General features: G+C 41.7%; 1 protein-coding gene across 6 annotated transcripts in view; it reads right to left on the bottom strand.

Moving 5' to 3' along the window:
• stab1 (stabilin 1) overlaps positions 1 to 15,737 on the bottom strand; it is a 403,938-nt gene that overhangs the window by 232,564 nt on the left and 155,637 nt on the right. For all 6 annotated transcript variants that reach the window (XR_009651684.1, XM_060910924.1, XM_060910926.1 and 3 more), the window contains 4 exons: positions 13,507 to 13,611; positions 13,276 to 13,410; positions 13,042 to 13,170; positions 12,444 to 12,497 (listed from right to left, as the gene is read on the bottom strand). Coding sequence is in view for 5 of the 6 variants with exons in the window: in XM_060910924.1 (XP_060766907.1) it covers positions 12,444 to 12,497; positions 13,042 to 13,170; positions 13,276 to 13,410; positions 13,507 to 13,611 (423 nt within the window). In the remaining variant the exon portion in view is untranslated. The remainder of the gene's footprint in view (positions 1 to 12,443; positions 12,498 to 13,041; positions 13,171 to 13,275; positions 13,411 to 13,506; positions 13,612 to 15,737) is intronic.

The raw sequence follows: 15,737 nt of genomic DNA, 5'->3' as shown, positions 1-15,737 counted from the left end.
ACGTTTTGCCAACAAAAAATATTATGAATCAGGAAATAGGGCCAGCAGGCTATTAGCATTTCAACTGCGCAAGGCACAAGCAGATCGCACGGTGGCAAGGATAGTGAATCCTGTTATTAAAAAAACACTGTCCCACCCTAAAGACATAGCTGAAGCTTTTTCTGTCTACTACGAGACACTTTATGACTCAAAGGGGTCAGACAACAAAATAGAGACGATTAAAACCATATTAGAAAAAATTAAAGTTACCCAAATTAATTGAAAATGATTCCAAAGCAATGAGAGAACCAATCACAAAAAAGGAAATTGAGGAAACCATAAATCTAAAGAACAATGAGGCACCGGGAATAGATGGATACCCAGGTGAATTCTATAAGTGTTTTCAAGGTGAGGTTACGCCCCTCTTACAAAAAGTATTTAATTATGCCCTTACAAAGAATGACTGCCCCCCCCCAAATCTTGGTCCAAAGCAATAATATCCATAATCCCCAAAGAAGGCAAAGACCCTACAAACTGTTCCTCTTACAGACCAATAAGTTTGCTCTGCTGCAACGCGAAAATTTCAACCACAATATTGGCAAAGCGTATTCAAAAGTGTATACATACAATAATCAAGATACCGGGTCGTCAAGGGATAAACAATATTAGGAGAACTCTAAATGTGATTTCAGTGGCGAAACAAAAACAGGAACCCTCAATGCTTCTCAGCCTCGATGCTGAAAAAGCATTCAATAGGGTGGATTGGAAGTATTTGGAACACACATTGGAAAAAATGGGATTCCATCCAGATTTCATCAATTGGATTGGGGTGTTATATTCATGACCCATGTCAAAAGTGCGGGTGAATGGATATACATCAAGGAGCTTTGGCTTGAAAAGAGGAAGTAGACAGGGATGTCCCCTCTTGCCCTTACTATTCACTATTAGTATCGAATCCTTGGCAGAAATTGTACGAGTAGACCCTAGAATTCATGGAGTTTCAATTGGTGGAGAGACTCATAAAATCTCATTATATGCGGATGATGTTATTCTGTATATTACTGACCCCTTGAATTCAATTCCTGTGCTTTTAACCTGTTTAGGGGAATTTGGGGAAATATCAGGTTATAAAATTAATGAAACAAAATCAGAGCCATGATGTTAGTAGGCAAGTGGCCTACAGAGTTAGATAAAGTTACATTTAATTTTTCTGAAAGGGGATTCAGATATTTAGGCATAATGATTACAACACAAACCTCACAGCTATTTAATGAAAATTATGGCAGATTAATCACACAAATAAAATCAGACTTGACTCGATGGGAGATTCTCCCTCTGTCTCTCTTAGGTAGAATTGAAACAGTCAGGATGAATATACTTCCTCGATTGACATATATCTTCCAGTCGCTGCCTATTTGGATGCCATCTTCTAATCTCAAAATGTGGGATAAAATGATTTCTGCTTTTATTTGGCAAAAGCGAAAGCCTAGAATTAGACAAAAGTTGCTATTTAGCCCAAAGGGAAAAGGCTGTCTTAGCTTGCCTAATTTGAAGTTATACTATTGGGTGGTGCAACTACGTAGTATGGTTGAATGGGTTGTTCATGATGAGGAAACGAACTAGATTGGTTTAGAGAGCCATGCGTGCCCGCTAGTACCTCTTGAGACGATGCTATTTATGGAACAAAAAAAATGGAGAGATTTAAAAATTGATAATGAATGGATTATTTGTACCCACAGGGTTTGGTCTCTGGTGAGGGAAAAAAAATAGGTGCACCTTTAACAATATCACGTGCAGTAAGAATAGCTAAGATTGTTGATTTTTTGCCAAATAAGTTGGATGCTGAGTTCCAGATCTGGCCAGGGAAAGGACTAATAACCATAAACCAGATGTTTGAGGGAGAAACACTTAAATCATTTAAGCAACTACAAGATAAATATGGATTGTGTTCTAAGGATTTCTATAGGCATTTACAATTAAGGGATTATTTTTTGTCGCACACTGAATGGAATGCTTTGAAACAACAACCATCACCTTTAGAAAAATTTCTGGTAAAATGTATAAAGGAGAATAGTAAGAGGAAGATAGTATCTAATATATACAAACATTTACAAACACATTTTTCAGGAAACTCTTTAGGTATAAAGGAAAAATGGGAACTGGAAATGAATGTTGTTATTGAAGATGAAGAGTGGGAGGTGGTGTGTGGACAGGGTCATAAAATCACTCATAGTCCAGTATGGAAAGAATTCAATTGGAAATTAAGAATGAGATACTTCAAGACACCTTCCACTACATCAAAATATGACAAAAATAATTCAAATTTATGCTGGAGGAAATGTAAACAGATCGGGGACCACACTCACATTTTCTGGGATTGCCCAATATTGATTCCATTTTGGCAAGGGATCCAAGCAGAAATTCAAAACATTCTGAAAATAAATTTACCACTGAATCCATTACAGTATATACTGGGTTTGACTCCAGGGGAAGATATAGGGAAGAGGAAAGTCCAACTATTACAGATTCTCTTACTTGTGGCTAGGAAAATGATAACCCTGTCCTGGCTCAAGCCTCTGCCTCCCACCCTTCAACAATGGCAAGAGAGACTAAAGAATGTTTATTTAATGGAGAAGATAACTGCAAAACTTCATGTAAAAATGGATTTGATTTTGTGGGCCCCTGTCATTTCTCATTTTGGATGGACAGATAGATGAATTGGTAACAGCTGGTCGTGAGAAATAAGGTGGTTTTTGTTGTTGTTTTGTGGAGGTTTCCTGTCGGGTGTACTTTCTCCCCCCTATCCGGGGCTTAGTTTTGTGGGATGTCCATTTGTGAAGTATATCTTGAATTGGGTTTGTAGGTTTGCTGAGACACCAATTGTTCCTTGTCTGTTGTGTTTTGTTTTCAGTGTATTGTTGTGTTATTTTTATAAGCATAATCTCAAATAAAGAATGTTCAAAAAAAATGTGTCATTGTCCCAGTTGGGTAGATATACGGTATGCTACCTAAAACTACTGGCATATTATATAGTATATCAGAGACAAAGATATAGCGGCCATTGGGGTCTGACACTATGTGAATGGTTTTGAATGAAACTGCTTTATGAATTAAAATGGCCACTCCCCTAGACCTACAGGAGAAGTTAGAATGATATAGCTGTCCAACCTATTTCTTTCTTAATCTGGTGTGTTCCAAAGCCCCCAAATGAGTTTCCTGCAGAAAGGCCACCATGGCATTCAGGCTATGTAAATGGTTGATCACTTTGTTGCATTTAACAGGTGAGTTTGCACCCTTGACATTCCAGCTCACAAAGGGGAGGTTACCTCCCTGAATGGAAGAATTTGTAGTAGTCATAGAGAGAAAAAATAAGCTATTATTGTGATATTATTATTGATGAACATAGGGAGGAGACAGCCTTTAAATCATTTTGATGTGTTGGGAGAGAATATGTAATGGGTAAAAGGAGAGAAAAGAAAAGAAAAACAACAACAAAAAAACATAATGGAGAACCAAGGAGTGGCTTAGAAAATCACATACAGTCTCACAAGCCCGGTACCACCCCCCCCCCCCCCAGCAGCTTCCCAGACAAGCTGCATTGGAGAACACTTTGATCTCTTCCAGAACTTCCAGAAGCATCTAATGCCATACATGTCAACCTATACGGATTGTCCGGAAATTATATGGATTTTAGCTCATTTCAAGGGCATATGAGCGTATAAACAAAGTCTTATGGATTTTCAGTATTTTCTGACCTAAATTTATTTTGTGTATCTTACTAGAACATCGTCAGCTGATCGTCGCAAAAACATACGAAAGCTCGATTTATAGACAAAGAACAGCGTGTATGCAGGGGCAGATAACCCAGACTATGTGAAACCGGATGTTTATTCCTCAAGCCTCATGCAGTATCGCGACTGCGAGACTTCGCTCGTTCCGGTCATGCGCACGAGCTGCATTTAAACGCGCCAAACGGTCATTGTTCGAACGATTTTCTCATTGTGCAGAGCGACATTGTTTACACCTGAGAGATTTTGAATAGCGTCTGCTGAGTGAAAGAATGGGAACACTGAGAAAGGAAATGACATACAGCAGGCAGTATCTTCCTGAATGGAAGGAGACATTTAATGGTGTCATTGTTCAGGCGAAAAATGAGGAGTACACGCACTGTACAGTTTGTGTGCAAGATATAAAAGTTGCGGCGTCTGGAGTTTACGACATGAGGGAACACATGAGGTCCAAACTACATCAGCAAAATTTACACCAGAAACAGAATCAGCCGCAAATGACGATGTTTGCAAAGCCCAAGAGCAATAAACCAACAAGTGTAATAAGAGCAGAAGTTACGATCTGTAATTTTATTGCTCAGCACAATTTGCCGCTAGCCATTGCGGACCACCTGACAGAACTGTTGCCGCGAATTTGCACGGACAGTACGATTGCGAAATCTCTCAGCTGTAGGCGCACCAAAACAACGCAAATAATAAAAAAGAGCTTGGCCCCCGACGCTACACTACCGATCATCCAGCACTGCCAGACGTCGCCATTTTCCTTGATGATCGACGAATCCAATGACAAAAAGACGGACAAGTGACTGGCCGTTTTGGTGCGGATCTTCGATATAAACAGAGGGGCGAAGTCAAGAATCATAGACATGCCCATGTGCAATATCGGCACGGGCGAGGCTATTTTCAACATGCTGGACAAAGTTCTCAGGCAAGTTATATTTACTTATTTATTTATTAAGTTTGGTGCGATTCGAAGGCTATAAGGATTTTATGTTGTTTTATGGATTTCTTCCTCTGATACTAGAGGTGGACGCCCAAAGGGGTTGACATGTATGTAATACTCCAAAGTGAAAATGTGATTTTCACAGTGAACCCTGAGACATAGTACTACTAAAGGAACAAAATACCCACAGTGCATGGCATTAGGTTATGGGGCAATAATAACAGGAAAAAGCATGAAGGTTGACGTTCATGAACTTGCTACTGGGTAGCCTAGCAATTGTTTATCATAGCCTACCATTACCTTGACCCAAGTGCACAGAGTTCACAACAGCTCAGTCCATCATGCCAGCAGGAACATTACTGTTCATCTGATCGGCAGAGTTGACAGAAGTATGTTGACGGACAAAAGATTCAGCTTTAGCAGAATCCTCAAATTTCTGCTGTTCATCGTTCTGTAGGGTGATCCTCAAATAGCCTGGATGAAAGTAGCCATAGTCCTTAAATGCAGAATTCCCACACAGCAGACGTTTGACTCCAGCAAATGACTCGTGCTTCTTAGACTGAGCAGCAGTGAGATCAGGGAAAATATGCACCCGTTTTCCTTCGCATTTCAAAGAGTCGCCAACTGCCCGGACTTTGCGAAGTATAGTGGCTCTGTCCCATTGATACAGCAGTCTAACAATCACAGGACACGGTGCTTCACCACTTTTTGGTTTGGGACGTAGAGCTCTATGAGCTCGATCAATCTCAGGCTCAACATCAAGACCCAGGGTGTCATATAGCCATTTAGTTAGCCACCTAGCTGCATGAGAGCCTTCCTTGTCTTCCTTCAGGCCAACTATCCTAATATTATTTTGCCTAGATCTGCTTTCTAGCTCCTCACATTTGGCTTTCAAAGATGTTATTTCATCGGCCAGGTTGTTAACGGTGGTCTGTAGATCCTTAACAGAATCCCCGCAGAAAACAGCAGTATTTTCAAGTTCGGCTAGCCGGCTAGCATGAGAGTCCAATGTAGCTCGCAGAGCATTGGTAGAGGAGGTTAGCTTGTCTCGTACTGATGATATTTCAGTCTTCAATGTCCCGAAAACCGAATCTATTTTTTCCAAATATATCCGTCTTCAATAAATTCAGTTGGTCAGTGAAAGTTGACAAATTCAAAGGAGCATCTTGGCCCTGAATAGATCGCTCACCACTGTTTTCTTTAGCCTGGCATGACTTGTTGTTAGGCATGGTTTCTGAATAAATATGAAATGTCAAAGATAACCGGTAAGATAAAGGACAGTAGGCTAAATTAAGTAAATACAATCAACACCATACGTATTTCTTAAGTCTGCATAAGAGTGTTCCTGGTAAATTTAACAAAATTATCACACTTCCATGGAGTTAACTTCAGGCATGTCTGATCTGCTCCATGACCGGAAGCCCCCCGCCAGCTTGGGCATTTCTGCCAATCTTGCCCTTTAAAAGGAAGAGTCCACCAGTGAGTTTAGGGGCCCTGGTGGGCAAGGTCCAGAATCAGCCCCCTACCGATCAACCGCTACTCCCAGTGGTCATTATCCATGGCAATCAGCCCCATGATCTCCAGGCAGTCATTGATTCAGGGGCTGACAGAAACCTGATCTGATCGACCACCGCCAAGCGCCTGGGGATTCCACTACTGGCTCTGAACCCGTCCCTCACTGTCCTGACCTTTAATGGTACTGGTCTGACCACCATCACACATAGAACAGACCCGGTCACCTTAAGAATTTCTGGCAACCACTCTGAATCCATTCAGTTTTTTGTCATGAGTAATCCCCATGTGCCCATAGTTCTTGGTCTGCCCTGGTTAACTCTACATAACTCCCATATCAATTGGACTAATAACACCATTTTAGGATGGAGTCAATTATGTTTATCGTCATGCCTGAGATCTGCCCTCCCTCACGCCGAGCTGCTCCAGCCCACCATTGGTGAATATCCTGACCTCTCTAATGTGCCTCCCGAGTATAATGACTTAAAACCTGTGTTCAGCAAGTCTCAAGCTGTTTCCCTTCCTCCCCATAGGCCCTATGACTGTGGAATTGACCTCCTCCCTGCAACTGCACCACCTAAGAGGCGAATTTACTCTCTCTTTCCTTCTGAAAGGCAAGTCATGGATAAATACATCTCCAAGTCCTTAGCAGCTGGAATTATTCGTCCCTCCTCTTCTCCTGCAGGGGCAGGATTCTTTTTTGTGGAGAAGGACAAATCCTTGCACCCTTGACATCACCATTAAGAACCGTTACCCCCTACCTCTCATGTCTACGGCGTTTGAGTTACTCCAGGGAGCCCAGATTTTCACCAAGCTAGACCTGCGTAATGCTTACCACCTCATGAGGATCAGGGAAGGGGACGAATGGAAGATGACATTTAACACCCCCATGGGCCACTACGAATATCTTGTGGTTCCGTTTGGCCTGACTAATGCTCCTGTGGTTTTCCAGTCCCTCGTTAATGATGTCCTGAGGGACTACCTTAATGTTTTTGTTTATCTGGACGATATATTGATTTTTTCCTGCTCCCTTGATGAACACCACATCCACGTCAGGCAGGTCCTTCAGCAACTCCTGGAAAATAAACTCTTTGTTAAGGCTGAGAAATGGGAGTTCCATAGAAGGTCTGTCTCCTTTCTGGATTTCATTATCTCCCCCGCACAGATTCAGATGGACCCCCTGAAACTCAAGGCAGTTGCTGACTGGCCCACCCCATCCTCTCAGCAAGAACTCTAGCGGTTTCTTGGGTTTGCGAATTTCTACAGGCGATTCATCAGGAACTTTTAATATAGTGGCTGGGCCCCTCACGGCCTTAACTTCCACCAAAGTCCCTTTCAGCTGGGTGGAAGGGGCCAAGAAGGCATTCTCTGAGCTTAAACGAAGGTTCACGTCAGCACCTATACTCACCATTCCAGATCCATCCCGACAGTTTGTGGTTGAGGTCAATGCTTCGGAGTCAGGGGTGGGGGCCATATTGTCCCAAAGATTGGCTAGTGACAACAAGCTTCATCCTTGCTCTTTTTTCTCTTGTCGGGTTTCCCCCTCTGAGAGAAACTATGACATTGGTTCACATCAGCACCTATACTCACCATTCCAGATCCATCCCGACAGTTTGTGGTTGAGGTCAATGCTTCGGAGTCAGGGGTGGGGGCCATATTGTCCCAAAGATCGGCTAGTGACAACAAGCTTCATCCTTGCTCTTTTTTCTCTTGTCGGGTTTCCCCCTCTGAGAGAAACTATGACATTGGCAATTGGGAACTGTTGGCCATTAAACTGGCCTTGGAAGAATGGAGACATTGGTTGGAAGGGTCAGACCTTCCCTTCGTCATATGGACAGATCACAAGAACCTCGAATACCTCAGGACTGCCAAGCACCTCAATTCTCATCAGGCCCGATGGTCTCCCTTCTTTTCTCGCTTCAGGTTCACACTTTCCTTCTGCCCAGGCTCGAAGAATGGTAAGCCCGATGCCTTGTCCAGAATGTTTTCTCCCCTCCAGAAGAAATCGACCTCCCCTGAGACCATCCTTCCTCCACAGTGCCTGGTGGGGGCCGCTCTGTTAGAAGTGGAAACCCTGGTCCAGAAGGCCCATGAGCAGGACCCAGGCCCCAGTAATGCACCTCCTAACCATCTTTTTGTTCCTGTTTCTATGCAGGCACAGGTGTTGCAGTGGGGTCATGGTTCCAGAATGGTGTGCCACCCAGGAGCAGCCCAGACTCTGGCACTCATCCGACAATGTTTTTGGTGGCCATCCATCAAGGAGGATGTCCAGAGGTTTGTGGCAGCTTGTGACATCTGCGCCAGGAACAAAACTGGCAACAGACCCCCTGCCGGCCTGCTGAAACCTCTTCCTGTTCCCCACCAGTCCTGGTCACACATAGCCCTGGATTTTGTCACAGAACTCCCTAATTCAGGTGGCAATACTTGTATCCTCACTGTTGTCAACCGTTTTTCTAAAGCTGTTCATTTTATCCCTCTGCCCAAGCTTCCCACCACCAAGGAGAATTGCTGATACTCCATGTTTTCCACCTACACGGACTCTCCTCAAACATTGTATCAGACCGTGGACCCCAGTTCTCTGCCCAATTCTGGAAGGCTTTCTGTAAAATCATTGGTACTTCTCGGAGTCTGTCTTCAGGTTTTAACCCTCAGACCAATGGACAGACAGAACAGGCCAACCAGGAGCTGGAATTGGCTTTCAGGTGCATGGTGTCCAAGGATGCTGCCTCCTGGAGCAAGACCCTTCCTTGGATAGAGTACGCTCACAACGCCATACCCACCTCTGCTACAGGTCTTTCCCCCTTCCAGTGCTCTCTGGGTTACCAGCCACCACTCTTCCCCGTCCAAGAAGTCATCGTCGCTGTGCCCTCTGCCCAGATGTTTGTGAGCCACGGCAGGAGAACATGGGCATTGACCAGGAAAAAGCTCCTACGTTCTGTCAAGATGTTTAAAGAGCAAGCTGACAAACATCACTCGGCAGCTCCCATCTATCGGGTAGGGCAGTGGGTAATGCTCTCCATTCGCCACTTGCCCCTCAAGACAGTCTCCCGCAAATTGGCTCCCAGGTTCATAGGACCTTTCCCCGTCTCCAAGGTAATTAATCCCTGCTCTGTAAGACTGTCTCTGCCTGTAACCATGCACCGTATTCACCCAACTTTCCATGTCTCCCAAATCAAACCCCTTGTCTCCAGTTCCCTGTCCCCACCTTCCAAACCCCCTCCTCCTCCCAGGTTCATAGATGGCGGTGAGGTCTTCACTGTCAGGATGTTGCTGAAGGTATGATGCCGAGGCAGAGGACTCCAGTACCTGGTTGATTGGGAGGGGTATGGTCCTCAGGAGAGGAGCTGGGTTCCTGCCAGGTTCACCACGGATCCCACCCTCATCACGGACTTCCACCAACAACACCCTGAGGCACTTTCTAAGGTGCCTGGAGGCGCCTGTTGAAGGGGGGGGGTACCATCACAGTCCGGTCCAGTCCATCCATGCCTTAGATTGTGGGACTTCCACACCAGTTACAGGCCGGATCCAGGACAGGAATTCAGTCGTGCCTTGCTGAAGGCCATTTCCTGAAGCGGCACTCCCACACCTGCTACCACTCCTCTCCCATTAGCCAGGGCTTTTTAAGAACTGTTTGGAGTTACTCCATTTGCCAGACTGTCTCTTGTAGACTTTCCTTGCCTCGCTACAGCTCACTGGTATTGTCTTCTTGAGTCCCCCTGCCTGAATTTTTCCTTATTTTTGTGTCAAGTTTTTCTGTCCAGTTTTTTGTCCCTGTTTTCGCCTGCCTGTTCTTTTGGATTGTGTCTTTTGCTACCTCTGCCTGGATTTCCCTTGTCCCTGTGTTCATCAGTTTTTGTGAAGATTTTTCTGCCCTGTTTTTTGTCCCTGATCATGTCTACCTGCTCCTCTGTGTTTTTGACCTCCTGGCCTGTTTTTTGACTAGCGATTTTTGCCTGAGCCCTACTGTACCTTTTGCCTTTCTGCCATCTACTTCATTAAATAAGTTTTCTCTTTATACTGCCTGTTTTCTGAGTCTGCTCTTGGGTCCTCACTTCACCTCAGCTCGCCACTCGTGACAGTACCGCTACACCTCTGAGGTAACTAAATACTAACACAACTTTTGGAATTTAATTGCCCACTTAAGTCACAAACTCTAAGTACAGCCCAGTGAAAGTATAAATATAAAAATGTAAATATAAACAAAATGCTGTCTTTTTTTGCGCAACAATGGCAAATTTAATTTCTGTGATTTCATGTGCAAGTAAAAAATCTGAGAGAATGACCAACTAACCAGGAATGGTTTACACCTGTGTGGTCATCAGCAGCCTAGTTATATAGCCTAGTTTCTTTTCAACAAGCTTCCTGTGACCAGAGAGAGAATGTTATAATGTAAACGATGCTATGCTTCGATGAAGCTCAAGAGTGGCTTATTTGATAAGGCTTTTGGGTTACTGATCAGAAGGTTGTCAGTTCAAATCCCAGCACAGCCAAGCTCTCACTATTGAATTCTCAAGCAAGACCCTCAAGTTCTTAACTGTATACTTTCTCACTTTTTAGTCGCTTTGGGGAAAAGTGACAGATAAATGAGCAAACGTAAAGCACTAGACTAAATATCTGTGTAGTGAAATGGGTACACATCAGGCCTTGGTGGATTCTGGTTATAATCAAACCCAATCTAATAAAGCCTGATTCAAGGCAGAGCACTGGAGAGCACACATGTTGCTTGGTGACTGTGAATGTGTACACCTGGTGGATGTTCATGAATATCCACTGGTACCTGTGACTATGGATTATAGAACATAAACACAGGAAACCTGACCCATCCACTAAGCCAACTGGCAGAGTTTTCAGAGGTTGTTAAAGGGACATACTCATGAATGGGCTCTACAATAACAAGAAAAAGTGTTGAATGTGTGTGAGGCTCACTGGGACATTGTTTAATAATGCATATTAAATAAATATACATTCACCAGTCACTTTAACAGGAACACCAGTACATCTACTCATTTATGCAGTTATCTAATCAACCATTTTTGTGGCAGCAGCACAATGCATAAAATCATGCAGATACAGGGCAAGAGCTTCAGTTAATGTTCACATCAAACATCAGAATGAAGAAAAGTGTGATCTCAATGACTTTAACCATGGCACGGTTGTATGTACCAGATGGGCTGGTTAAAGTATTCCAGAAACTGCTGATCTCTTAGGATTTTCACACACAAGGGTCTCTAGAGTTTACACAGAATGGTTTGATGTGAAGCTCATGACCTGTATCTGCATGCATTTATGCATTGCACTGCTGCTACATAATTGGCTGATTAGATAACTGCATGAAAAATGTTACTAATAAAATGGCTGTGTTGCTGGTATAAAAGTATCAGCACAGCAGTATTGCTGGATCTACCTTAGGTGTACTACCATTGTAGGTGTGCAGTTAGAGACTATATATTTTTATATAATTTTTTCTTACACAAAGGCCCATTCAGAGTTGAATTATGCAGAATTGAGTTAATATCACAATTGCATATGAGACATGGTGGCTCTGTGATTTAAGGCTTTGACCTGGTTCGATTGTTATGAGTTCAAATCATAGTCCCACCAAACTGACATGGGTACGTCCTTGAGGAAAAACAGTTAACCCTCATAATGAGCAAAATACGCAATATCTGTGGGCGTACTTGGTATTTGTAGAGTTGTTCTCAACTTAGCAATTCACCACCCAAATAATATCTGCTTATTGGTGGTCCCATGCTGGACCTTTTCCATTTTTGGATGTGGTAGTACACTTAAATATTAGGATAGTGACTGCAAGTGCAATTGTAGGTGTATATAATTATGGACTCAGATGTAAACTTATCTTGCATTTCGGATAAAATAATCACAGAGTTTAAATAATGTTATTTACCAAATAAAATGTTATGTACTAAATACATTAATAATCACACATGAACAGCACTGAGTTACTAAGACAGAAGAAGCCTATAATGACTCGGCTGTATAAAGTGTTCAGTTTCTCTCCTCTGAGACTACTGAACTGTGTGTTCCTTTTGCTAATCTGCCTGATTTCATCCAAGAAGGACTGATAATTAGCAGCAGGTACAGGTGTGTTGAGACAGAGACAGCATTAGGAAGTGCAGTCCCCGAAGACCTGAGAACTGAGAACAAAGACCATGTATGCACTAATGAAGCATGGGATGTGGGTGGGTGGGGGGTAATCTTACAGGCTTTCCTCTGTATGTGCATTTGGGAGGTGAGTCGCATGCACCACATCTTCCCTGTGTGAGAGCATCAAACATAAGCAACATCAGGTACATTTATTAAACTGATGAATTTCTAATTAATGATAACTTCTATGACATTTTGATGATAACTACAACATGTGGAGAATCAGTAGTTGGAGAGGTAAAAATCTGTAACTGTACTTTGTTACTATATTTAAGTGACATTTTATGGTACACTTTACTTGATTATAACCAAAAATCTATACTTGTACTTTTACTCAGTGAAAACTTACTTCTATGAAAACAAATACTCATTCCACTTTCATTTTGACCTTCTAGATCTTTAACCTTCTTTATTAACTATATTTAAAACACAAAGAACCTGATCTCCTTTACAAACTTGAAACAAATGATGGGGTTATTGCTGAATTTTTTTTCAATTTCATATAAATTAAGTTGGAAGAAAAGGTACTAATTCTAACTTCACTCCTTAACCCAACCTTTCTCTTTTGTTAAATGTTAGAAATTTGCCACTATGAGACTATTTAATAAAAGATTGTCTTGATTTCTAGGAGTTCTGATTCACTGTAAGACTTACAAAGGTTTTTGTGTACATATCTTTGCTGCAGTAGTTTTTGTGAATCACTAAAACCCGGGAGACACTGATGATGACACCGTGCCTTATCTCAGTGAAGTTCCCATCCAATGCTACATCATTAATGAGTGTCTGAAGAAGAGAAAGGGATATTTGGTTTTTTGTGTGTGTGTTTCTAGACTTGAGTTTATACCACAAACAGTGTAATTGAATGCTGATATAATTTACTTTATATACCTTATTTTCACTGTTTAAATGAATCATGATTTGATACTCTTTCCCAAGCAGCGTATATTTTAATGTCCCATCAGTCAAGTGTTCAGGGAAAAGCTGCTCTTTTGGAATGACATGATATTTCACAATGTTTTCATCCTAATCCAAAGACAAACAAATTAATGTCAAAATTACTGAATAAAAACATGATGATGGAAAAGACCATGTGAAATACCAAATCATCTGCCAGCTCACCAGGTGTGTAGAATTTGTTTTCTCCAGGTAATCCTTAACTGCATTGTCAGATGGAACAAAGATAGTGAAGTCCCTCGTTGTGATGCGTTCTGTTAAATTGTACAGCTAAAAAAAAAAAAAAGTAAATTGTGTCCGTACTCTGAAAATGCATCATTTAAACGCATCAGCTATTAATAATGATGGTAAATTTGTGAAATATTCATTCTTGAAAGAAAACTTTAGATTCATTCAACCATTTCATGCCTAGTGTCCACACTCAGGAAGAGCCAATTTATAATATAAATATTAATATAAAATATAAGATGAAAATCATATCTAAATTACTTGAGACTATTAGTGCAATTTTAATAGAAATAAGTCATCTTATATCTTTATATCTTTCTTTATATAATTTATTTTATATAAATGATTATCCTGATTACTGTTGGGTACCGATGGATAGGCATGTCCCAGTATTCTAAAGACCATGTTTCTCACCATACAATATTACACACACAGAAATAAACACAACAGATATATAAATATATATAAATCAATCACAGATGGGGTTGTTTGACCCTACATGTACTCAATTATGGAATTAAAGAGCTAGCTAGCTAGTTTGTTTTGGCCCTAACTTTTCATTGAGGTTGCTCAGATTCAAAGATAGTCTACAGTTTAAGCAGGATCTCATGGATCCGATAAAAAGCTATGTGGAAAACAGTATGGGCTGGTTTTTGTTTTTGAAAGTGTAAAATCTGCAGTATGTATATTATAAGTGCACAAGTATATTTAGTGTTTTACTGGTAATGTGTGGATTATTTTGTGTATGGGTTAGTGTGTGTAGCAGTGGTGCTTATGAGCTAGTGTATATATATATATATATATATATATATATATATATATATATATATATATATGAGTGTATGGACTGGTGTGTAAAGGCTAGTGTATGCACTGGTGATGTGGATTATACACACACTGTGTGTGTGTGTGTGTGTGTGTGTGTGTGTGTGTGTGTGTGTGTGTGTGTGTGTGTGTGTGTGTGTGTATACATATATACACACACGTATGTATGTGTGTGTGTGTGTGTGTGTGTGTGTGTGTACAGTGGTGCTTGAAAGTTTGTGAACCCTTTAGAATTTTCTATATTTCTGCATAAATATGACCTAAAACATCATCAGATTTTCACACAAGTCCTAAAAGTAGATAAAGAGAACCCAGTTAAACAAATGAGACAAAAATATTATACTTGGTCATTTATTTAATGAGGAAAATGATCCAATATTACATATCTGTGAGGGGCAAAAGTATGTGAACCTATGCTTTCAGTATCTGGTGTAACCCCCTTGTGCAGCAATAACTGCAACTAAACATTTCCAGTAGCTGTTGATCAGTCCTGCACACCGGCTTGAAGGAATTTTAGCCCATTCCTCCGTACAGAACAGCTTCAACTCTGGGATGTTGGTGGATTTCCTCACATGAACTGCTCGCTTCAGGTCCTTCCACAACATTTCGATTGGATTAAGGTCAGGACTTTGACTTGGCCATTCCAAAACATTAACTTTATTCTTCTTTAACCATTCTTTGGTAGAACGACTTGTGTGCTTAGGGTCATTGTCTTGCTGCATGACCCACCTTCTCTTGAGATTCAGTTCATGGACAGATGTCTGACATTTTCCTTTAGAATTCGCTGGTATAATTCAGAATTCATTGCTCCATCAATGATGGCAAGCCGTCCTGGCCCAGATGCAGCAAAACAAGCACAAACCATGATACTACCACCACCATGTTTCACAGATGGGATAAGGTTCTTATGCTGGAATGCAGTGTTTTCCTTTCTCCAAACATAATGCTTCTCATTTAAACCAAAAAGTTCTGTTTTGGTCTCATCCATCCACAAAACATTTTTCCAATAGCCTTCTGGCTTGTCGACGTGATCTTTAGCAAACTGCAGATGAGCAGCAATGTTCTTTGAGGAGAGCAGTGGCTTTCTCCTTCCAACCCTGCCATGCACACCATTGTTGTTCAGTGTTCTCCTGATGGTGGACTCATGAACATTAACATTAGCCAATGTGAGAGAGGCCTTCAGTTGCTTAGAAGTTACCCTGGGGTCCTTTGTGACCTTGCCGACTATTACACAACTTGCTCTTGGAGTGATCTTTGTTGGTTGACCACTCCTGGGGAGGGTAACAATGGTCTTGAATTTCCTCCATTTGTACACAGTCTGTCTGACTGTGGATTGGTGAAGT

Source organism: Neoarius graeffei, chromosome 26 (assembly GCF_027579695.1).
Source record: "Neoarius graeffei isolate fNeoGra1 chromosome 26, fNeoGra1.pri, whole genome shotgun sequence".
Taxonomy (NCBI): Eukaryota; Metazoa; Chordata; class Actinopteri; order Siluriformes; family Ariidae; genus Neoarius; species Neoarius graeffei.
The sequence above is the reverse complement of the archived record's forward strand: the minus strand, read 5'-3'. Positions and strand labels throughout refer to the sequence as shown.